Below are 23,763 nucleotides of genomic sequence, written 5' to 3' on the forward strand. Positions count from 1 at the left end.
TTCCAGGAAGGACGAGTGCTGGATCACTCAGGTATAATCAGGAAAGAGCATGATGGTTTTGTCCTCTATCCTGAGTGGGCCCGTCCATCTGGCAGTGTGGAGGATGGCACTGTGGTCCCTAAAGTGTAAAGGTTTAACAGCATGGGAGGAGGGCCAGGTGGTGGGGGCTCAGCCGGGATCCAGGGAAAAGAAAGCAGTGAGATGAACTTTTGAACCACCTGTCCAGACACATAAGGGGGTCCCGACCATCTATCTGCTCATCTTGTTATAATATAATTAATAATTTTATTATATATCATATTGTGTGATTTCTTTCAGTTTTTGTATTTGTTTTATAAGATTCTATACCTAGTCAAGTTCTATCTTGATGACAATCTACTGTGGTTATTTTAATAATAGGGAAGGGGGATGTATAGTGTTCATTGTTCTTATGAGCATGGAATAAGAAGGGGTGAGAAGTAAGAGTGTGCAACGTGAGCAAGAGGATGAGCGAGGTGGCGGTTGCAGGCTGGTCTGTTATTCCTTGACAACTTATTTCAATAAAACATTATTTATTCAGTCGCCTGTCCAAACTTTTCAGGGGCTACTGTGCTGCTTGTGTTATGGGGGAAGGACGTACCTCCGAGGTCTGAATGAATGTGTTCTCCACTTTCTTCTGCAATACTGCATCTAACTTGATAGCGTACACATTTATGTTCAATTAGGAGCCATTCCCTGTTTGCATATCAAGTCTTCTGATTTTAGTAACGAAGAGACATTATTTGAAGCCTTTCGATGGCTTACCCTAGCAGATTTGGTGGTAGTAGTTGTGAGGTTATAGACTAGCAAAGCACCTGTAGATACTTCACCCCATCTCGCAATCGGAGTCAATCAATATGAACATTTTATAGAAAAGACTTTGCTGTTTGATTGCATTGTCTTTGGGTGGACAAAAACTGTTTTACAGGTGATTTTGTTCACACAACACCCACCTTTTATTTGCAAATTGCTTGTCAATTTCTTCAAGCGACTGTCCTTTGGTTTCAGGAATAAATACATAAATAAATGCAACAGCAAACATTCCCATCAGACCATAGAGAAGAAACGTCCAGGACAAACCTATGGAATCTGCAGAAAAAAACAAAAGTGAAAAATATGATAAGTGTTTTTTATTTTACCACAAAAAAACTTAACACATCAAGAATGACGGATGAGAACTTTTTCAAAGCTTTATATAATCCAGTGGCCCACACCTTTGCCTTTGGGTGCCCTACTCTCTAGGAAGAGAAAATATTTATGCAGATTAATTTACTTTTTGATCAGCTGGTGGTACTCCCATTGGGGTACACTGTAAGTAAATAAAACAGTTTAAGTGGTTACAGGTCCTCTTATTTTGGAAGAAAATGTTATGGACGGAAATACAAGAACGTATCAGAGGCAAAACGTAAATAGTAGAGTTGGCATCAACCAGTCTGTTAGCTATTTATTTTGTTGTGGGGTTCTGTGCATCAAGCACGTGGGCTTTTGTGGCTCTTAAATCTCAGAAGGAAAGTGGTAGGTCTACTTTGGCTGAAACGTGTATTCAAATAGATCACTAGAATATGAACTTCGATGGCACAAAAAGTTGCTTTGTGACCATGGAGAGGGTAAGGCTGCCCAGTGGTAGAACGGAGGCATGAATGGATTGTGAAGAACATTGTGAGAATAGGAAGGGGTGTATTAAAGATGCCTTTAAAGATCGTGGTCAGAGTCTTGCATTGCACTCTACTTTTTGAATAAAAGTCAACTAGTTCTCCGTTTACTACGGCTGGTATGTCCCAGGGTAAGCTGCGTATTACAGGAGTGGAGAAAGTAATGATATTATCTAGGGTGCAACGTTTTATTGAGGGAGGGCTATCAGTAGGGTGTTTCAGTAGTCTAGCTTGTTCTATACCAGCATGCTGATAAGGAATCTGGTTTGTATACAAAAGAGGAAAACCCAATAACCCTTACCTGACCTGGGTTCAATAACATAGAGCAACAAAGGGTTGGTCAAAAAGGTCGGGATACATTTTCTGATTTTTTCCCAAAGAAACGTGATAAGTACTTCCTTTTATTTTATGACAATAAGTATTCAAATAACACATAGCACAAACATAATTGACACTACATTACACATAGCCTAATATATTTTTTGAGGGCAACAACCGGGGGTTGTCCCCAACTCAATTTCTTTGGCAGGAAATAGTGGTTACAGCTAGTATTTGTGGTTGTAGTGTCGATTATGTTTGTGCTATGTGTGGTTATTTGAATAGTTATTGTCATAAAATATTTTTTTATGAGTCACTATCGACCTTGCAAAAGTTATTCGTAATAAATTTTAGAAAGTAATTGAACCACAAAGAAAGTACTCAAAATTCAGAAAATATCTCCCGATCTTTTTGACCAACCCTTTGTTGCTCTATAAGGAATCTGTTGGCCTGAAAGTGCACATTATTGCAGAGTTTCTGATATTGTCTTTGATATAGGTATTGTCATGATAGTGATAAATGTATTCTGGTACTATAGACAACCCCTTGGTCAGATACAAGACATTCAGGTTACTGGTGAAAGAGGGTACCAAGGGACAAGTCATGCAGGAAGGCTGAAAACCCCACTCTTTGCATCACTAAGAATTAGGGCGCAAAGTGCTATACAGTGTAAATTATCATGAAATGGCCAGTGCTGTAGGCCAGAGAGTCTCCGAAGAGGACATATATAAATATAAGGAATATACAAATAAAAGGAAAAATCGACTTCTGTATCAGCAGCATAGAAGTAATATGTAAGCTCAAAGAGAGAGATAACACCACCTGGTACAAAGAGGTGGTGTGATGAGAGAACCCTACTGTAGAACCCAGGATGGACTCCTAACGGACACCGAAAGGCAAGAGGTTTGGAATTTTGGAGATCTACAACTAGGCAAATGAAGAATAGTTGGCAAAATAGAAACTGGTCCAGTCAAGTACATTTCCCAGGATTGATGCCCAGTGAGGTAGAAGGCACTAGAAGAGTGCTAGCAGCAAGAATGCCCACGTTCAACTCAGAGGCAAATGACCTAGTTGTTGCCATAGACTAAAACCATATCTCAATTGCAGGCCATTCCATCCAGATGAGATGATGAGTTGAGTCTAGAACAATGGCAATGATTTTAAAACATGGAAACTCCTAGACTATACTTATTATTAGTACAACTTTTTGTACTCAGTAAGTAAGCTAATATCCTTCTCCTGGTGCACCGGAGCCACATGCTTCATCAGGTTGCCATTGGGTGCCAAAGACAGCGGAAGCAGAAGTAAAATACATAAGGATGCAAGCCTTGCATCAACTGTTGGATAATATTATAACTATAAGCATGCAGACAAGATGGGATTGTAGCTTTTGATAGGCCCATAAAAAGTTCTTATCAGAAATATCATAAACGTTTTACTGTCCTAAATCAGTGTGAGATCCTACGTAGTCAAAAGCGGGCTTTCACGCAAGGTTGTACCACAGAATAAAATAGTCCATCAACTAACTTTGCTAAGTAGATTGCCATCGGATGTAGTCATTTGCACACCTCCTGGGAGATTATACCACAGAATAAGACAAACTATCAACCAACATCATGTGTTAGTTATTGGAGACACATGGCTATCTAATACATCCAAATCTAAACCTCTTAAAGTTTAAGAACAAGAAGAACATTTCAAAACTTTTCTCTTTGGGGGCATGTGAAGATCTCTTTATCACATGGAGACCTTGAATACAAATGGACAGACTCCTTGTCCTGTGCCAAGTGGCATTTGAGCACCACCGTAAGTACATCGCAAAATGTATCTAGAGCACATTTTATTAACATATTTATATATTTCTTTCAGAAACAGTGTCCAATAAAACAGTGTTTGCAGTATAGAGACATTAGATGGACATGATGGTTTAAGTAGACAAGTGGACGTGAATATAGAAATGATTAGGAGCAATGTTGTATGGGATTAATTGTAGAAGCTAACAAAGCATATCATAAAGTAAACCACATGCATCAGTCTACATATTGGTTCAAGGACAATTACCCCTCTCCCCCATTTACATGGTGTCATTGGTTGTTTTTCCGATTTCAGAAGGCATTATTTTTTAAAACCTGCAGATGGGTTAGCACTAATAGCAGAGGGAATTCAGTGAAGAGGTATTGGCAGGCAGAAGGAACGGAAGAGGTGCGGATTAGCAGATCTTAAATTGAAGGTTGGATTCTTTCAGACTGAGATATCAGAGATAGTCTTTGGATGTACAATTAACAACTTCGTAGACTTGCAACAGAAACTAGCATGGGGACTTGTTTCCCAGGAGAAAGCAAGGTGATTTATTGATAAGTAGTGGCGATTCGAGGGAGAAAATAAAAGGTTCTGCATGTCGAGTTAAAGACTGTCCCATTGGGAGCCTAGTGTGGAAGGTCACTAGTAGGCTTCTGCAGAAGTCCCATTTGCTGAGGACGAGTGTGTGGATCAATCAAATGGCTAAACTAAGAGAGATAAACTGTTGCAACTTTCTGTTTTTAGGACATGAAACCTATCTGTAGCATCTGGCATTGAAGGATTTATCTACATAGTCGAACCAAAAAAAACGAATATCATGGTTTCTAGAAAATATGGTGAAAGACAGGATGTCAGGGAGAAGTAGACAGAGCTCTGAAGAAACATGGTTGTGTAGAAGCGTTTTTTCCAAATCTATATTTTTGCTCAATAATTAATAATGAACAATAACAATTTTATGCTGGGTCCAATATGCAAATGATTAGTACATTTGATTGCAGTTTAAATGAGTCTAAGATGATGTACAGAAGTGTGCTTATTAATATAATTTAGCCAGGCCACATTTATGTTAACACGCCAACTTCAATAAAATTGATGCAGTTTCATTCATTCACTCCTGTATTCACCCCTCCCATCTAATTCCCCTGTGCATGCCCCCCAACCCCACTAGCTCTGCAGAGTAAAGTCACACTGATGTAACTGTTTTTACACTGTTATGAATATCAGGATTTGAATGACCTGTCTAGTGTTCCTGACTTCTTGCAACCTCAAGGCCCTTCCTCTGTAATCAGCTATGTCAACAAGTCCTATTTATTAGCCTGAACTGATATTGTTGAAATGTTTCATATTTTGTTCGAACTTCTTCGGATGGCAGTCCCATGGAAGATGCTGAATGCTTTCTTAAAATGGGATTGTGCTTATGTGTTAAGGTAATGACGTTCAAACATCTTATGATCATACCATAATGAGTTTGCTGACTTTATAATTACTTATGCAAGAACTGTGTATAAGACCCCCTCGATGTTTGGGGGTATGCCAGAGCTTTTGAGCTTTCCTGTTCAACTAGGGATGCTGTACAATTTCCTACTGATTTTTCTACTCATTTTATGACTTATAATGATTTCTGCTTTTGACTACTCTGTATAAAACTTTGCATTTGAGCATTAATGGCATTTATTCTGTACTAAATGATTTTGAAATCCTTGTAACAAGTCCTTTAACTTTTCCTAATCTAGAAATCAATTTTTGAGAGGTGCCATTTACTATTTTTTGCTACTCTGCTAAATTGATGTCAGCGATGGTCGCTTTTCATGAAATAGATATACATAGAAGAACCGTATGAGGTACATTTTGGGTTCTTTGAATTTTTGACTGTCCTGGATTTTGGGTATGGTTTCTGTTCCCACAATTGTACAGGAGGATAGAAAGTAAAGGACCTCTGTATTAATGTGCTCAATATGGGGATATAGGGCCATAGTGAACAGTGACAGTGATGAAGCAGAAAATGAAGGTTTTACATTTATTAGCTTAAACGTAGTGTGAAATAATCATGTGTGACTTTAACCAAACTAATAAAGAATGTACGGGGACAAAATGTGCCCTCAGAGTAGTTTGCCAACATTTATAAGCGTGCTTTATATAACGTGGTGTATTAGAATTGCACTAATCCGACATAATCGTAAACGTGTGCTATGATTTGCTTGCTTGAAATGTTTAGCTTAGCATTACTTTAGCGGAGGCTTTGGCCTAGTTGCCTGGTCTCACGGTTTAGATGCTCGTATTTTTCCAATGTGCTATTAAACGTGTATTTTTGCTTGAAGCTGTACTTTTCCACTGAGACCGTTCACATGCTTATCTTAAGGTTTCGTGCCAGCCTGGCATATTTTCTCTTTACTCCAAGGTCGATTTGCAGGTGCGGACAATGGAGGCTCTGAAAGTGAGCTAATTGGTATACAATGTTGGAACTTGCGTACCCATCTCCAAGGATAATGTATGCTTAAGTAAAAGCTTGAGAACTGTTGTTTTTGATTGGACAATTTGAAGCTAACCTATGAACCCTCCAATGGAAGACCCTACTGGATTTGAACTGTTGTCTATAAAAACCAGGTGCACGAGAAGAAAGTAGCCATTACCAGCCATTGCTGCTATTATCAGCCATTGCCAGCTCGATACCCGCCATTTTGCAGACTTCGTAGCTATTATGGCCCACTTTGCTGCGACGCCATTTTGAAAGAGACTTTGATGCTTTCTCTAATCGAGAGAAAGAGACTTTAAATGATTCTGGCCCTAGAGACTTTAACTTTGATTTGATCTCTTGCATGAAGTAGTAGTTTTACCTTGCCGCCGTGAGGCAACTGCCCCGTCCACCCCTGCCCCTTTTGCCCCGTCCCATGCCGATCGAGACGGTACCCATGCTGATCGAAGAACAGTACCTGTGAGACGAAGACTTCCTTGATTGCTGATCGTAATTGGTAAATATGAAAGGAAATTGTAAAATTGCATTGTGTTTCCTTTAGGTAACCAACTGCTGATTTTGATAAGAGCCCTAGTTAGGAGTTTTTTCCAAATTAATGTTGCTAAATTGTTTTTGCATGAAGTCCCACATGCCGATGCTAATTTGAGGTTAGATGAGGATTCCATATGTCGCACGATGCAATTTGAGATCTTGTTATGCTGACTAAATGTATGCAATTAGTTCGTTACAGATTATAGTTTTAGTGATTTGCATTGCTATTATCGAATGCCTTGTGATTCAAATGCTACATAGATTGCACCTGTTTCACCGATATGGACAGCTATTAATGTTCATTTATGTTTATCATTTGGTGTTGAGAGACATTTATATTGTGCTAGCTTTGTTAATATAGGGAAATAAATTCACTAACTTTGAATAAACTGGTGTGGTTATTCCTGACTGAAGGTCAGGGTTCGCCGAAATGTATTCTGGATTAATTGTCAAGTGTTATGTTGAACAAGGCATTGCTTATGTTCGTTATTGATTATTGATTTGATGCAATTGATCGATTAAGAGTGCAGAGAGTCCCACTTAGTCAAAAGATTCATCGGCCTAAAGAGCGTCCGAATACAGGAAAAATTACTAGTACGGACCGCTCTATCAGTAGATGGTAGCAGAGGACGGTTTTGTCTTTTGGGACCCTGTACTCTTAGAGTACATGGTGTTGAATTAACGGTTACGCATTTTGAGACCCCACTCGAGAAGTTGAATTAGATTTTTCCTTGGGTAAAACAGATTGACAGAATGATGATGGGCTAGGTCCACCGCGACTTTCCCGGGATCTCGGAGATTGCGAATGGAGAGAATGGAGGTGTGGATTCGGCGTTGGTGGTACTAGTGATGGTATGAGTGAAGTTAGGGTTTTGCGCTTGCACAGCTTATTGCCGCAGGGTGTATGAAAAGGTTGCGAGGAATTTTTCTTTTTTAGAGGATAGCGGAGGTGCGACTCCGAGTGTAGAAGTAGAGAAGTCGTCGAACTTCATAGAAGATAGCGGAGGTGCGGCTCCGAGTGTGAGGGTAGGGAAGTCGTCGAACTTCATGTGCGTGTGGCGCTTTGTGCATAATAAGGTCCACGTGGTTGTTGTTGTTGAGACGGGCCCTGCGAGGTCAAGAGACTCCGGAGTATGTTGATCCATGTTGTGGTCTCGGCGGTTTAGTAGGTTGATCGGGCGTGGTCGACAAGTCGGTACGTGTGTTAGGGAGTGAAAGAAACTTCGACTTCGGGCTTTGACAAGATTCTAAGTGCACTAGAACAGATCATTGACAAGTTGAGAGTAGATCTGCGGGTCAGATTTGCTTGCGAACGTGGGGACCGAGAAAGACGGAATAGCGGCCGAGGCTAGTGAAAAGTCCCTAAGGTCCTGAAGCGACTGTGTTACCCTTCCTGTAGTAAACCGACAGATCTGTTTTATTTTTTGGTAGCTCGCGATACATGCAAGAAGTTGTTACGAGAGGAGGTGAATGAAGGAGGACTAGCCGCAAGGCTTTGTCAGCCGCAGTGTGTGTGAGTGTGACGTCACTAGGAGCCGCGCTGGGATAGGTTGGTTGTAGAGAAGGGTCGCGCACGGATTGGACGCAGTCCGTGGGGCTCGATTGGAAGGGGAAAGGCAAGCGAAGAGTATTCCGGGAATTAAAGTCACCTATTGATTACAAACTTTGTGAAATAAAAGACGAGAAAATGAAATTCTTTAAAGCATTTAGGAGTGCGATGAAGGGGGAGTCCTACATTAAAGCGAGCGTAGGAGAGGAGACGCCGCCCGAGGGCACACCAGCTTACATTGTAATGGAGGAAAAAGGGGTAGCCCCGTGCCTTTGGCTAAAGCAGTGGCACAAACTGACAGAGAAACATGGGAGCGTAGCGTTCCCGATACATGGGACATTCAATATAAGGATTCTAGAGAATTTGAGATTCACGATGTACGACATGAAGGTGCCTCCAAGGCCAGCACAGTTTGAGGCTCTAGCAATTTGGGAACTAATGGCTAGACAGCAACAGCAAAAGAAGTTCGAGACCAGAATGAGAAAGGTAGAAAAGACACTAGCGGACGCTAGGTGGGATAATGCACAGAAGGTGTGGAGGTCAGATGTGTTGCAGGGGATAAAATTGTTCCCCGCAATTACTAAGGAAGAAGAGGAGACAGGTAAGAAAGCTACCTGTAAGACAGACAGGAAGTGTTCCAAGGATAGAGAGGACGAGGAAAAGTTGAGAAGAGAAGAGGAGTTAGAGGATGAGGAGTTAATAATGCAATTGCTGAACGACCGTCCACCACCTTATGCAGAGAATGGACAAGGTCCAAGTACCAGTTCTGCCCCTCCGGCACCGGTACAGAATAGTGAAACTCAGAGTTCAGGAGCATCATCGGGATCTAAGGACCCGAGTTTATTGTTCACCCCGCAGATACCGCAGGTTAGGAGAATATATCCAGATGTGCCCATGTTGAAACCAGCAGAAAATTATCAGCCGCAGATGCCAGGGTACTACAGTAGTGACAACAGTGCAGGAATGATTCTAGAACAAACAGTAAGGGGAGTACAGAATGGTCACAACCAGACATTGACACAAGCTGAATCAACTCAGTTTTTGATGCCTCAGAAGCAGATGCAGGGGGGAGACGCAAATGCTCAAATGACGGGGAGTCAGATGGGCATGCCGGCAATGATGACCCATGGTGTGGGAATGAACATGCCTCAGAACATGGGAAATGGACAAAACCCAGATGCAATATCACTACCTATTACTGTAGGTCCACCAGTACCTTTGTATAGTCAGCCTAACTTAGGTATGAGCGGTCAGGGATCAATGCTGCAGAATGGGACTGAAAGGAGGTGCATAGAAAACACTCCAGGGATAACTCCGATAGCGGCCCAGCCAACCGGATCTGGGTCCTTGATGGAGTTTAGTCCCATATGTGCTCAGTCAACACTGGTGAGGTCGAGCCCCCCACTGATAATACCTCTAACATCGAATACTGAAAAGTTGCCGCAACCATCAATGGCAGTCGATGTGAATGCTACACTGATGGGGTTGAATGCGCAACAGCTGACACAGTGGTTCAACAGTCTAAATTCCACACAAAGCTCAGACAGTGGGAAGGGAGAAGATTATATGAACAGGATGAGGCTGAACATGGAAGCACAAGAATTGGTGGAAGGGACTATGGGTGTGAATAGGTTGGAGTCCTACTCGGAAGAAGAGCTGAGGTATCTATGTCCCAGGATAACAAAAGAAGTGAACAAGGTACACAAAAGCTTGCAGGAGGTAGCTGACAGAAACGGGGTTGATATAGACAAGATGAAACACTTGAGCAGGAGCTATAGGTTGGATTTTGGGACTGCAGATTTTGAACACATGAGGTCAGCAGGCATGAAGGCGCACCTTAGAGAATTGCTGCAGAGTGCACAAGTATGGAGGTGCTTAGACAAGTGGGAAAGCAGGTGGGTAAAGAGGAAGGAAAAGAGGAGGGACAGTGCTACAGAGCATAATGAGAAGAGACCACAAAGCAGCGAGACAGTAACCATGTTACCAATGAGGGAGACAGCAGGGGGAAAATTAATACATGTACCATGGCACAGAAGCGACATTCAGTCATTTACGGATGATTTTCCCAAACTGAGAGAGAAGCCGATTGAATGGTATCAACAGACTGATAGGTTTGTGAAGCTTGCAAAATGTCTCTGGGAAGACCTGAACACTCTCTTTGAGATTGTGGTTCCGGCAGATTTGTGGGAGGATTGCAAAAGAGCTGTAGGTTGGCCGACAAGTGAACCAGAGAGAGACAGGGAGACGGGTGCACCATCACCTATGGTGATGAGCTTGTACTACAAGGTGATCGAGCATTTGAAGACAAAAGTTGCCGCGAAAAATGTGGATTGGCAGAAGATCGATCGAACGGCCCAAGAGGCTAAAGAGTCGATTCATAGTTACTATGAGAGGTTGTTGAAGGCGTTTAAGAACTACAGCGGCACGGAAACAATAGAGGCGAAGGACATGCTTCATTTTGTGTTTCGATTTGTGGAAGGGCTGAGACCAGAGATAAGTCAGATGATAAAGTCGCATTTGATTTGCTGGCAGTCTAAACCGATTGACGAAGTCTTGACTTATGCGAAATACTGTAGCGACGAAATTGAAGTGACGTAGAAAAGGTTGAAAGAGAAGGTGATGATAATGCAGCTTAAGGCAGCTCAGACAGGTCTGCAAGGTTTGCAAGGGATGCAAGGGTTCCAACAGCAGGTACCGCAACCGCAGCCGCAGTTGCAGGGAAATATGATGTTTCAGCCACAGGCCAGAGGCAGAGGCAGAGGAGGTTTTGCGAATAATGGTCCGGATTTGAACACTGTTGTGACGGGTGTGCAGGCAATGAAGAAGGTGATGCCGTGTCACGTGTGCGGAATTGTCGGTCATTGGAAACGCGAGTGCCCGATGGTGGTGCAGGAAGGTGCAGGTGCAGGTGCAGGTGCAGGTGCAGGTGTTGGTCAGCAAAACAATGATGTCAATGCATTTCAGACAATGAGGGGACCGAAAATGAGAGGTCCAAGCCCAAATTTTCAGACCGTAAATCAATTGCAGGGGTTACAACCTATGCAGCCGCAGCAGATGCAGATGCCTCGTATGCAGATGACGCAAATGCAGCCGATGCAACAGCAGTTACCCATGGTACCTAATCAGCAAATGCAAATACCCTTGGCACCAATGAGTCAGCAGCAAGTGATGGTTCCTCCACAGGTCTCGGGTCAGGTAATGAGTACAAATGGCACCGTACAACAGTTCCCATTACACAGTGAGAGTGGAATAAACAATGTATGGGAGAGTGAAAGTTCAGAAGAAGAAGGAGATTCTGTGCTTGCAGCATCCTTGGAAGTTGATCAAAAGGGTCCGTACGTAGAGGGAAGAGTAATGGGTCATCGTGTCTCATTCCTGGTTGACACAGGAGCAACACGTTCAACTGTTAAGAGCAGTGAAGTACCAAATTTGCCACTCTCAGGGAGGACAGTTCAAGTGGTGGGAGTAGCAAACAGACACCTGACGAACCCAATAACAGATCCGGTACCAGTCAGCATCGGTAACTATCAAGGGGTACATCAGTTTGTGGTATGTGACTCAAGCCCGATAGCATTGTTAGGAAGAGACCTATTGTGCAAATTGGGTTGTTCGATCATGTGTTCGAACGAAGGAATAACAATACAGACGAGCAGTGATGGGGAAGAAGAGGACAGTGTAGAGGGGGATGAGATGGAAACTGTAGATGAAGAGTATCCTCTGATTTGTCTTTTCCCGATGATAACTGAAGAAGATATTCCAGCTGAATTACGGGAGACAGTCGGAAAGGAAGTGTCGGACATGACAGGGAAAGAGGTGGGATTGATGAAAGGAGTGGAACCAGTGAAAGTGACTGTAAAGCCCAATGCGATCTTTCCCCAGACCCCACAATACCACATGGCACAAGACACCCTCATGAAAGTTGCCCAACTCATTGACGAATTTGTAAAACAGGGAGTACTGAAAGAGGTGTTAAGCAGTCCATGTAATTCACCAATAATGGGACTAATAAAGCCGAGTGGAAAGGTACGACTTGTGCAGGACTTGAGGAAAATAAATGACATCATAGTCAAGTGTTGCCCTGTCGTACCAAATCCAGCTGTGATAATGTTTCAAATTCCTTGCGATGCCGAATGGTTCTCAGTCATCGATTTGTCACAAGCATTCTTTTCTGTGCCTCTTCATGAGGACAGCCAATTTCTCTTTTGTTTCAAATTCTTAGACAGAGTATACAGTTGGTGCCGAATTCCTCAAGGGTTTTCTGAGTCACCGTCAATCTTCAATCAGATTCTAAAGAAAGATTTGGAAGCATTAGAATTGCCATTCGAGTCAACCCTAGTACAGTACATTGATGACTTACTGGTTGCATCAAAGACAGAAAGTGGCTGCACAGCCGATACCATTGCTCTATTGAACCATTTGGGAAGGAATGGACATAAGGTGTCACCTTCCAAATTACAGTTCTGTCAGAAGAAAGTGAAATACTTGGGTCACCAAATAGAGAAAGGGTCACGGAGAATAATGAAGGAAAGAATAACAAGCGTACTTCAAATGAGTCCACCCAAGACAAGGAGGGAGGTGAGGAAGTTTTTGGGAATGGTGGGCTACTGTCGCCAGTGGATTCCCAACTTCTCGACTCTAGCAAAGCCTTTACTGAAACTGACCCAGAAGGATGCTTTGGATCAAATTGAGTTGAAAGGAGATGAGATGGATGCTTTTGTTGAATTGAAAGAGTGCATGTGCAGGGCTCCAGCTTTAGGTATGCCTGATTACACAAAGCCTTTCACATTGTTTTGTCATGAACGTGATGCATGTTCTTTGTCTGTCCTGACTCAAGCCCATGGTGGCGTAAACAGACCAGTAGCGTATTTTTCAGCTACTTTGGATCCGGTCGCAGCAGCACTCCCAGGGTGTTTGCGCGCCGTAGCAGCAGTTGGTATCAGCCTCACTCAGAGTGAAGGAATAGTGATGGGACACCCAGCAACAGTCATGGTCCCTCACTCAGTTGAGATACTTTTGACCCGCTCCCGAACGCAGCACATGACTGGAGCAAGACTCACAAGGTATGAAACGATAATTCTGGGCTCACCGAATGTGCAGCTGAAAAGGTGCACTACGTTGAATCCAGCAACCTTGCTCCCTGGAGAAAATGCTGAAATTGAGAACGCTGAAGACGTCGAGCATGACTGCCTTCAGGTGACTGAATTTTGCACGAAACCTCGACCGGACATTAAGGATACTAAGCTTGATGAAAATGACCAAATTCTTTTTGTTGATGGTTCATGTCTAAGAGACGGGATGGGGATTTTGAAAGCAGGATATGCTGTATGTACTGTAACAGGTGTCTTGGAAGCGGGATGGCTTCAAGGAGTCTATTCCGCACAAGTAGCAGAACTTGTAGCCCTTACCAGAGCATGTCAACTGTCTGCATTGATGAAAGTCACCATTTACACTGATAGTCAGTACGGGTTTGGGATTGTGCATGACTTTCGACAACTATGGTCCCAGAGAGGTTTCCTGACTTCTTCAGGATCCCCAGTGAAAAACGGGGAGAGAATAAGGGAATTGTTACACGCTATTCAAGTGCCAGCCGAAGTTGCAGTGGTAAAGTGTAGTGCTCATACGAAAGGACAGGACTATGTTTCTCTGGGAAATGCATATGCGGATCAAGTCGCAAGATTTTGTGCCTTGAACTGTATATTACTCAGGGACGAATGGAATTCAATAAGTGAGCCAGAACTAGAACCAGCTGAAGCTTTTGCCTTGAAGGTCGTAGATACAATAGATGAATTAAAAGCATTACAGAATAATGTCAGGGAGGATGAAAGAGATTCCTGGATTAAATCACAATGTATAAAAAGACCAGATGAGCTATGGGTTTCAAATGAGGGAAAATTTGTTTTGCCAAATAGTCTCTTATCACAGCTTGCGCGGTTCTATCATGGGCAAGCTCACCTAGGGAGAGATGCCATGATAAGATTGTTCAAAACTGATTGGTTTAACCCCAGATTTCGTCAAGCTGCAGAAGCAGTTTGCCATCGATGTGTCACTTGCCAGCAGATGAACCCAGGAAAGGGAACAGTTGTGAACGCGAGCCACATTGGCAGGGCCAGTGGGCCTTTTAGTCGTATGCAGATGGACTTCATTGAGATGCCTGTGCATGGAGGTCTGAAGTACGTGTTGGTGATTGTGTGCATTTTTAGTCATTGGATTGAGGCATACCCCACACGTAGAAATGACAGCCTTACAGTTGCAAAGCTATTGTTGAGAGAGTTAATACCACGTTTCGGATTCCCGATCTCTTTAGAATCAGATTGGGGAAGTCACTTCAATAACGAGGTGATAAAGTTACTCTGCGAAGCGCTGAACATTGAGCAAAAGCTGCATTGTAGCTATCGCCCTGAAGCATCAGGATTGGTGGAGCAGATGAATGGTACACTGAAATCAAGAATGGCGAAAATATGTGCATCGACAAACTTGAAATGGCCTGACGCATTGCCCTTAGTGCTAATGTCAATGAGAAACACTCCTGATAGAAAGACTGGATTGTCTCCGCACAAAATTCTCATGGGCAGGGCTATGAGACTTCCTGCAGTTCCCGCAAACGCGCTTTTGAATATTACAGATGATATGGTGTTAGACTACTGCAAGGGTCTAGCTGACGTGGTTCGCTCTTTCTCTCACCAGGTGGAAGCGACCACCTTGCCACCGATCCAAGGTCCAGGACACGCACTGAAAGCAGGTGACTGGGTCGTGGTAAAGAAGCACGTGAGAAAGTCGTGTCTGGAACCCCGTTGGAAAGGCCCTTTCCAAGTGATGCTGACGACAACTACCGCTGTGAAGTGTGCGGGGGTTCCCAACTGGATCCACGCCAGTCACACAAAGAAGGTGTTGTGCCCCACAGATGAGGAAGTTGAAGCGTTAAAAACTGCCAGTGCCTGACAAAACAGTGCTGAGTGCTGAGACAGAGCAAAATCGAACTGAAAGCGAACAGGCAGAAGCAGGAGAGAGAGGGATATTATTGGAGGGCGAAGAGTCCGACTCACTTGGGGAAGACCAAGGAGAAAGTTCAGACAGCGACGAAGAAGCTGAAGGTGACAAAGAACCTGAAGCAGCTGAGGGTAGCAAAGAGCCTGAAGCAGCTGAAGGTGACAAAGAACCTGAAGCAGCTGAAAGTGATAAAGAGCCTGACGAAAGTAACGGTGACGAAGGGCTCGAAAAAGGTGAAAAGGCAGGAGAGCCTGATCAGAGGAGGGCTTTCCCAGAAGCAGACGATACGGAAAAAGAAAAGGAGAACGTGATTGATTCCCCAGAAGGAGGGGACAAGGCAGAACAGAACGAAAAAGTTCAAACTTCTACAGAAAAGGTCGCAGGTCCATCAAATGGACATGGTGCAAAGAGGAGATTAAGTATATCACCAGTAAAACAAAGGACCGAAGAAGGTTTGAACGACGGAGAAAGGCCAAAAGTGAAAGAGAAAAGAAAAGAAGTGTCTGTCGTGGTACCATCCTCAAGTGAAGAAAAAGACTTGACAAAAGAGGAAAGTACCAGCGAAGCAGAATCGAAAAGAGAAGCAAAATTGAAAAGGAAAAGGATACCAAACAGGAGATATTCCGGTCCTGAATGGGCATATGTAGTCAATGACGACTGGACTGACGAGTTTGTATCTCTAAGCATCGAGAACGAAGAAGAGGAAGAGATACCAATAGAAAAGAAAAGTTTTATGGACAGTGTTGATTGAAAGGGTGATAAATGACATTGCTTGCTACAATCTAACGTGAAACAAACAACCAGCTGAGACATTGCTAAACCGGATGAGACATTTGCTAAACCGATAAAGACTGAGTTATTGCCGAATTGAGACAAATGCTGCTAACCGATAAGAGACTTGGCCTCTTGAAGAAGACGGTGTGAACATTGTGTTCGTTCAGCTTCGTAACTGAATTGCTAAATAGTTTCTTTATAGGTGCTTCTAGCTCTCTGATTCTATACAGATCATGACGCAAAACAGTAGAAAGAAATATTGTAAATATGTGTGTATAGGCTTGATAATTGCATGTGTACTAATAATAATGGCAATTGTACTTGGAGTACATGGTAAGACTGAGAATGAGAGAATTGATGCTTCTACTTTTGCTCCTGTTACTGTCACCGAACTAACCGCATTGAAAAGACTAGCATTGGATGAGAGACTCTTGCACGATAAGAAAGAGCTTTCGTATAACGTTTTCTATCGCTTGCTAACAGAATATGTTGAGACTATGGATGCGAAAGATTGTTATGTGTGTACACAGATACCGACATCAGTGAAGGAAGGGGTGACATATCACCACATGCCTCTTACATACGGGATTACATGTAGTATAGTAATGTCTAGATTTTATGGTCAAACTAACATACAGTATTTTTACTCAAATTATGATGTTACCTTTGCATATGTTCCTATAATAGCGCAGCTAAGCCAGATTGCTAAAGATTGGGATGCTAAGATAATGAGGGAATTTTTCGAGCCAATGCAACCTTTTGAAACGGCTCACGCTCATAGGGAAAACCTTACCTGCTCGCTCTCTGCAGTAGAGATAAGCTTTTTAGATCGCACAGATGATAGAAGGGCACAAATGATTGCGAAATTAGAAAAGGAGCTACATAAGAGGGCTTCAGTAGATAATTATGATTTTGCTGCAATAAAGACACAAGGGAAAATAGCTTTAGATGCTTGGCATGTAGGGAAATTTTGTATATATCGAGGTGAATCTTATTATGACAACATTTTTGTAGGAGCGAGTGAGTGTAAACATACGTTTATCTTTAAGACCAAATGGACATTCATGATGAACGGACTTGACCCTGTCATTCCAGGTGTATATTACATTTGTGGGTATAATGCCTATTATCGTCTTCCAAAGGGATGGTGGGGGAGATGTTATTTGGGTATAGTGTTCCCAAAGGTTTATCAACTGGATGACCTATCGATGATTCAAAAGACATCTGGATCCCATCGTATCCAGAAAAGAGAGACCGCAGCTGCTGTGGTAGGAGATATATTTGGAGCCATGATTCCTTCGTTGAGAGTTGTGTTGAATTCCATCAAAAAAAGAAAGTTGTCTACTATAGTGGATAACATGTTGACAAAGTTTTCAGGTGCTATAATCCTGATAGATGCTGAACTTGCAGCGGAAAGAGCTATGACTCTTCAAAATAGGCTTGCTTTAGACATTCTTTTAGCAAAGGATGGTGGCGTTTGCAAAATGCTTGGTGCACGACACTGTTGTACTTATATTCCAGACAATAGTGTGAAAATTAAAACTATGCTTGCTAATCTAACAAAAGAGAGTGCAGATTTGAAGGAACTGAAAGAACCAGGAGTATGGGAGAAGGTTGGAAAAGGACTTGCATCAGTGGGACATTGGATTGGGGGAATTTGGAATGGAATATTATTGAAAATAATAGAGGGAATTTTAATAGTGATAATTTGCATATTTGGAATTTGGGGAATAAAAAGGGGGATAATAATGATTATGGAAAGAATTAAAAGAAGAAAAGAAGAGAAAATTATGAAAAGAATGGCAGAAGAACACAAAGCGCAAACTAGGGGAATTAAAAGGAAAAGGGAACTGACAGAATTTTAATGGAATAAAATTTGTGGGCATGGTTTGGTGTGATGACTAGTAGTCATCAGAGGAGGGATTGATGAAGCAGAAAATGAAGGTTTTACATTTATTAGCTTAAACGTAGTGTGAAATAATCATGTGTGACTTTAACCGAACTAATAAAGAATGTACGGGGACAAAATGTGCCCTCAGAGTAGTTTGCCAACATTTATAAGCGTGCTTTATATAACGTGGTGTATTAGAATTGCACTAATCCGACATAATCGTAAACGTGTGCTATGATTTGCTTGCTTGAAATGTTTAGCTTAGCATTACTTTAGCGGAGGCTTTGGCCTAGTTGCCTGGTCTCACGGTTTAGATGCTCGTATTTTTCCAATGTGCTATTAAACGTGTATTTTTGCTTGAAGCTGTACTTTTCCACTGAGACCGTTCACATGCTTATCTTAAGGTTTCGTGCCAGCCTGGCATATTTTCTCTTTACTCCAAGGTCGATTTGCAGGTGCGGACAATGGAGGCTCTGAAAGTGAGCTAATTGGTATACAATGTTGCAACTTGCGTACCCATCTCCAAGGATAATGTATGCTTAAGTAAAAGCTTGAGAACTGTTGTTTTTGATTGGACAATTTGAAGCTAACCTATGAACCCTCCAATGGAAGACCCTACTGGATTTGAACAGTTGTCTATAAAAACCAGGTGCACGAGAAGAAAGTAGCCATTACCAGCCATTGCTGCTATTATCAGCCATTGCCAGCTCGATACCCGCCATTTTGCAGACTTCGTAGCTATTATGGCCCACTTTGCTGCGACGCCATTTTGAAAGAGACTTTGATGCTTTCTCTAATCGAGAGAAAGAGACTTTAAATGATTCTGGCCCTAGAGACTTTAACTTTGATTTGATCTCTTGCATGAAGTAGTAGTTTTACCTTGCCGCCGTGAGGCAACTGCCCCGTCCACCCCTGCCCCTTTTGCCCCGTCCCATGCCGATCGAGACGGTACCCATGCTGATCGAAGAACGGTACCTGTGAGACGAAGACTTCCTTGATTGCTGATCGTAATTGGTAAATATGAAAGGAAATTGTAAAATTGCATTGTGTTTCCTTTAGGTAACCAACTGCTGATTTTGATAAGAGCCCTAGTTAGGAGTTTTTTCTAAATTAATGTTGCTAAATTGTTTTTGCATGAAGTCCCACATGCCGATGCTAATTTGAGGTTAGATGAGGATTCCATATGTCACACGATGCAATTTGAGATCTTGTTATGCTGACTAAATGTATGCAATTAGTTCGTTACAGATTATAGTTTTAGTGATTTGCATTGCTATTATCGAATGCCTTGTGATTCAAATGCTACATAGATTGCACCTGTTTCGCCGATATGGACAGCTATTAATGTTCATTTATGTTTATCATTTGGTGTTGAGACACATTTATATTGTGCTAGCTTTGTTAATATAGGGAAATAAATTCACTAACTTTGAATAAACTGGTGTGGTTATTCCTGACTGAAGGTCAGGGTTCGCCGAAATGTATTCTGGATTAATTGTCAAGTGTTATGTTGAACAAGGCATTGCTTATGTTCGTTATTGATTATTGATTTGATGCAATTGATCGATTAAGAGTGCAGAGAGTCCCACTTAGTCAAAAGATTCATCGGCCTAAAGAGTGTCCGAATACAGGAAAAATTACTAGTACGGACCGCTCTATCAACAGTAAGAATGTAAGATACACATGACAGGAGAAGGGGTGAGATTTTTTTTTAATGGTAATAAGGTTGTGTCATCGGCATATAAATTGAATAAGAAATCCAATGAGAATATGAAATCACCATATGAAGTTGTATAAAGAGAACAGGAGGGGTGCCAGGGCGGATTCCCGTGGAACACCAACTTATAATGGTGAACGTTGGGTCTGCTTGGATTGTTATAGTGTACATTTCTTCATATGAAAGGTAGATGGTTAAATATTTATTTTTATGTCCAGCAAATACAAGCACTGTCCACCAAGAAAGAGTATCACTTGAAGGAAAGCTGTGTGTGACAACTTCTAATTGCCGCCCTTGCGCCACATTAAAAGTGTGCACAAAGGGAGCATTCTTTTCTGAAGCATGTACCATGTTCATGACAGCTGCTTAAAACTAAGCTAAGCAAACTCCCTCTATAGTTATGGTTATATGAAAAAAGGCAACTCCATACTGTTTAAAATACTCTATCCTGCAAACTCAAAATGAATATCTGGTCCAAGAATACTCAGATACACAATCACTCAGCATACAATGTAGTGTTACGCCTGTTTATGCTCAGTGCAGTTTTTTCTAGGTGCTTTTTGTTTTGTACTCTTTATGGTTTCACATTATCTTACAAGGTGGAAGGAAGTACTAATGGTGTAGGTAAAGAAAATTAGTGGAGACTCAATAAAACAAGAAGCTAAAAAAATGATGAATATTTCTTATGTGAATTATAATATCTTGATGTTCCTATACTTGCATCTGAATTTTATCAACATCATATGTATTCTCTTATCCCACTGCATACTCATCAATGTACTTTTAGATTGAAGCCTACTAGACAGAGCAGCTGCCTGGTTTGCGAAGACAAGGGACAGAAAGTTTCCCTGGGAATGCATTCCATCTGTTGCTTACGGTTGGTTTTGTGGTTTGTGACTCACATTTGCTTGCTTTGTATTTGCGGTCTTTAGTTGTTTTAAACTGTCCAGCAGGTTTGTGTTCCTCCCATCGAGCATTGCCTGTTCATCAGTGCTCCTTGTATTCTTCCATGAGTGCTCCCTTTCTGGAAACAGGCCTAGGTTCTTATCTTGTCACATTTGCTGTGCATTTAAAGACAAAGGCCAAATGTCAGGCTCTGTCTCTCAGAAGGCTTGGTGTTTATCTTTCTTTCTCTGACTTCAAAGCGAGAGGAATTATTTGACAATTCTTCTGTGCACCCATGTGAGAGTAAAGGCCGTAGAATGGTATGTTGTCTAGCACACCACAACATTTAAATATCTGTAAATGAACCTTGCAAATATTTCAGAATATATCGGAATTCAAGCAAAAATGAAGCACATTTTCTTGAAATTCTGTAGTGTGAAGGAAACAAATATATTAATACGATCAAAACAAATCAATACACTTGGTGGTGCCATTTGCCACACATTATCGTTTGTACACTGTATAGTTATGTCAATAAAAATGTATGCCAGTGCAAATGTGATGGCCATTTCAATTGTAAAAGTGTTGTCTATAATGGCAGTTTGTTGCCACATCATTCCAACTCCACTCTACTCTCTGCCAGTCCACTCTACTGCACTCTAATCCATGACACACTACAACACTCAACACTCTACAATACACTACTCCTCTCTACTCTACATCACCCTTCACCACTCCACTCAACAACACTCGACTCCACACCTTGGCCCTCAACTCTGTGACTCCCTACTCCATTTTGCTCTATTCCACTCTGTGCAACTGCATTCTAAGACACTCGGCTCCACTTATTGCCACTCCAATCTACGCCACACCACGATACTGTAAGCCACTCCATGACACTACACTCTATGGTACTTTACTCCACTTTACGCCACTCTACTCTAAGCTGACTCCACAACATTCCACATCACTCCTCGACACTCTACTCTATGAAACTCTACTCCACCTTATGCCACTCCACTCTACACCACTCTCGCCACAAATTTTTGGCCATGCTGAAGAGCAACCACGCTGGCTTACAACATGGCTAAAACACTATGCCTCTCTATGCCACTCTTTTCTATGCCAGTCTATGCCATTTTACTCCACTCCACTACATGCTATGACACTCCACTCTATGACACTTTAATCCCCTCTATGCTATGCCACTCAACTCTATTCCACTATACAGCACACCACTCCATATTACAGCACTTCACTCTACTCCACTCAATGACAATTTACTCCTCTATGCTATTCCACTTTACGCCCCTCCACTCTACATCACTCAACTCCATAACACTCTACTCCACTCTATGCCACTCCAATATATGACACTCCGCTCTACTCTACTCCATGGCGAGACATACTAGGTCCCTGCACTCTAAACCCCTCCATGCTACAACACAACAATCTATGACACAACACTCCATTCTACAGTACTCTACTCCACTCTACGGCACTCCACTCTATGCCACTCCAATCTAAGATACTATACTCTGTGACACTGTACTCCACTCCCCACCACAACACTCTACCCAACTCTATGTCACTCTATGCCAGTTCACTCTAAGCCACTCTACTCCACTGTATGGCACTCCACTCTACAACATTCTATTCCTTTCAACACCACTGTACTCTACTCCCCGCCACTCCACTGTGCACCTCAACACTCTATGCACCTCCATTCTAAGCAGCTCCACTTTATAACAACATGCTAAGAAACTCCACTCTATGAAATAACACTCCACTCTATGGCACTTTACATCCACTCTGCACAACTCCTCTATGCCACTTCACTCTAAGCCACTCTGCTCCACTCTACGACAGTCTACAACAGTCTACAACACTCTACTGTGCGTCACTCCACTCTATGCCACTCTGCTTCATGCCACTTGACCATACCTCACCCTGCTTCACACCACTCCACGCCACTCTACTCTGACATTCCGCTACACACCAACCCACTCCACTCTATGACACTCCACTCCATTTCACTCTATGTCACTTTACTGCAATATACACCACACAATATTGCCACTCCACTGTATGAGACTTTACTACAATCTATGGTATGCCACACCACTCTATTCCATTCTATGGCACTCCACTCTACGACCCTTCGCTCTGAACTATGCTATGCCACTATATGCCACACAACTCCATGACATTATACTCCAATCTACATCACTCAACTCTACTCCACTCCACTCTACTCTATGCCACCCTATGACACTCCACACCATTACACTGACACTCCAATCTACACCATGACACTATGGCCCTCATTCTGACCTTGGCGGTCTTTTCGCAAGACCGCCGAGTTACCGCCGCGGTGAAGACCGCCGACCGCGGCGGTATGCCGCTGTGCGCATTCTGACCGCTGGGAGCGTACCGCCGGAAAACCGCCAGCAGCCACACTGGCGGTCGGCGGGAAAGTGGAGACTCGTCAACCTCCACCGCCACGCCAGCAGAACACCGCCCACAGAATTACGACCCACATTTCTGTGTGGCGGTCTTCTGTTGGCGGTCTTCTGTTGGCGGTCACCTCCCCATGGCTCCTGTCACCTCCCGGAGGACCAACGCACAAGGTAAGTTGATCGTCCGTGAGGGGAGGGGGTGGGGGGGTGTTGTGTGATGTGTGCGTGCATGGGGGTGTGCGTGGGAGTGTGTAGAGGGGGTGTGTGAGTGCGTGCATGCGGGCGGGGAGTGCTGCTGTGCCTATGGGCAATGTGTGTAGTTCGACGGGTGCGCATGTCGGCATGTATGTGTGCGGGTATGTGTCCCCGTTGTGTATGTGTGTGTGTAGGGGGTGTGTATATGTGCATGTAGGGGGTGTGTGCATGTCGGGGTGCGTGTATGTGCATGTCGGGGTGGGGGTGGGGAGGGGGTTCGTACCACCTCTGGGGGGTGGCAGGGGGGTGGAGGGTGTGGGGGGAGGACTCGGGGGGGCAGTGGGGGGTGGGGGAGACCCCTATCAGTGCCAGGGAAGGAATTCCCTGGCCCCGATAGTGCCTACCGCCATGGTTCGCATGGCGGTTCCCGACTGCCAGAAACCGCGGCGGTAAGCAGGGTCATGATACCGTTGGCGGTCTTGGGTCGACCGCCGGACCGGAGTGCGCAGACTCC

The 23,763-nt window shown here is 43.1% G+C and overlaps 1 protein-coding gene across 1 annotated transcript in view; it reads right to left on the reverse strand.

The window, feature by feature from the left end:
• The window catches only part of SLC2A10 (solute carrier family 2 member 10), a 173,936-nt gene that overhangs the window by 21,333 nt on the left and 128,840 nt on the right, over positions 1-23,763 (reverse strand). The window contains exon 5 of the mRNA XM_069243469.1: positions 972-1,107. Coding sequence (XP_069099570.1) covers positions 972-1,107 — 136 coding nt within the window. The remainder of the gene's footprint in view (positions 1-971; positions 1,108-23,763) is intronic.

This window comes from Pleurodeles waltl, chromosome 7, assembly GCF_031143425.1.
Source record: "Pleurodeles waltl isolate 20211129_DDA chromosome 7, aPleWal1.hap1.20221129, whole genome shotgun sequence".
NCBI classification, from domain to species: Eukaryota; Metazoa; Chordata; class Amphibia; order Caudata; family Salamandridae; genus Pleurodeles; species Pleurodeles waltl.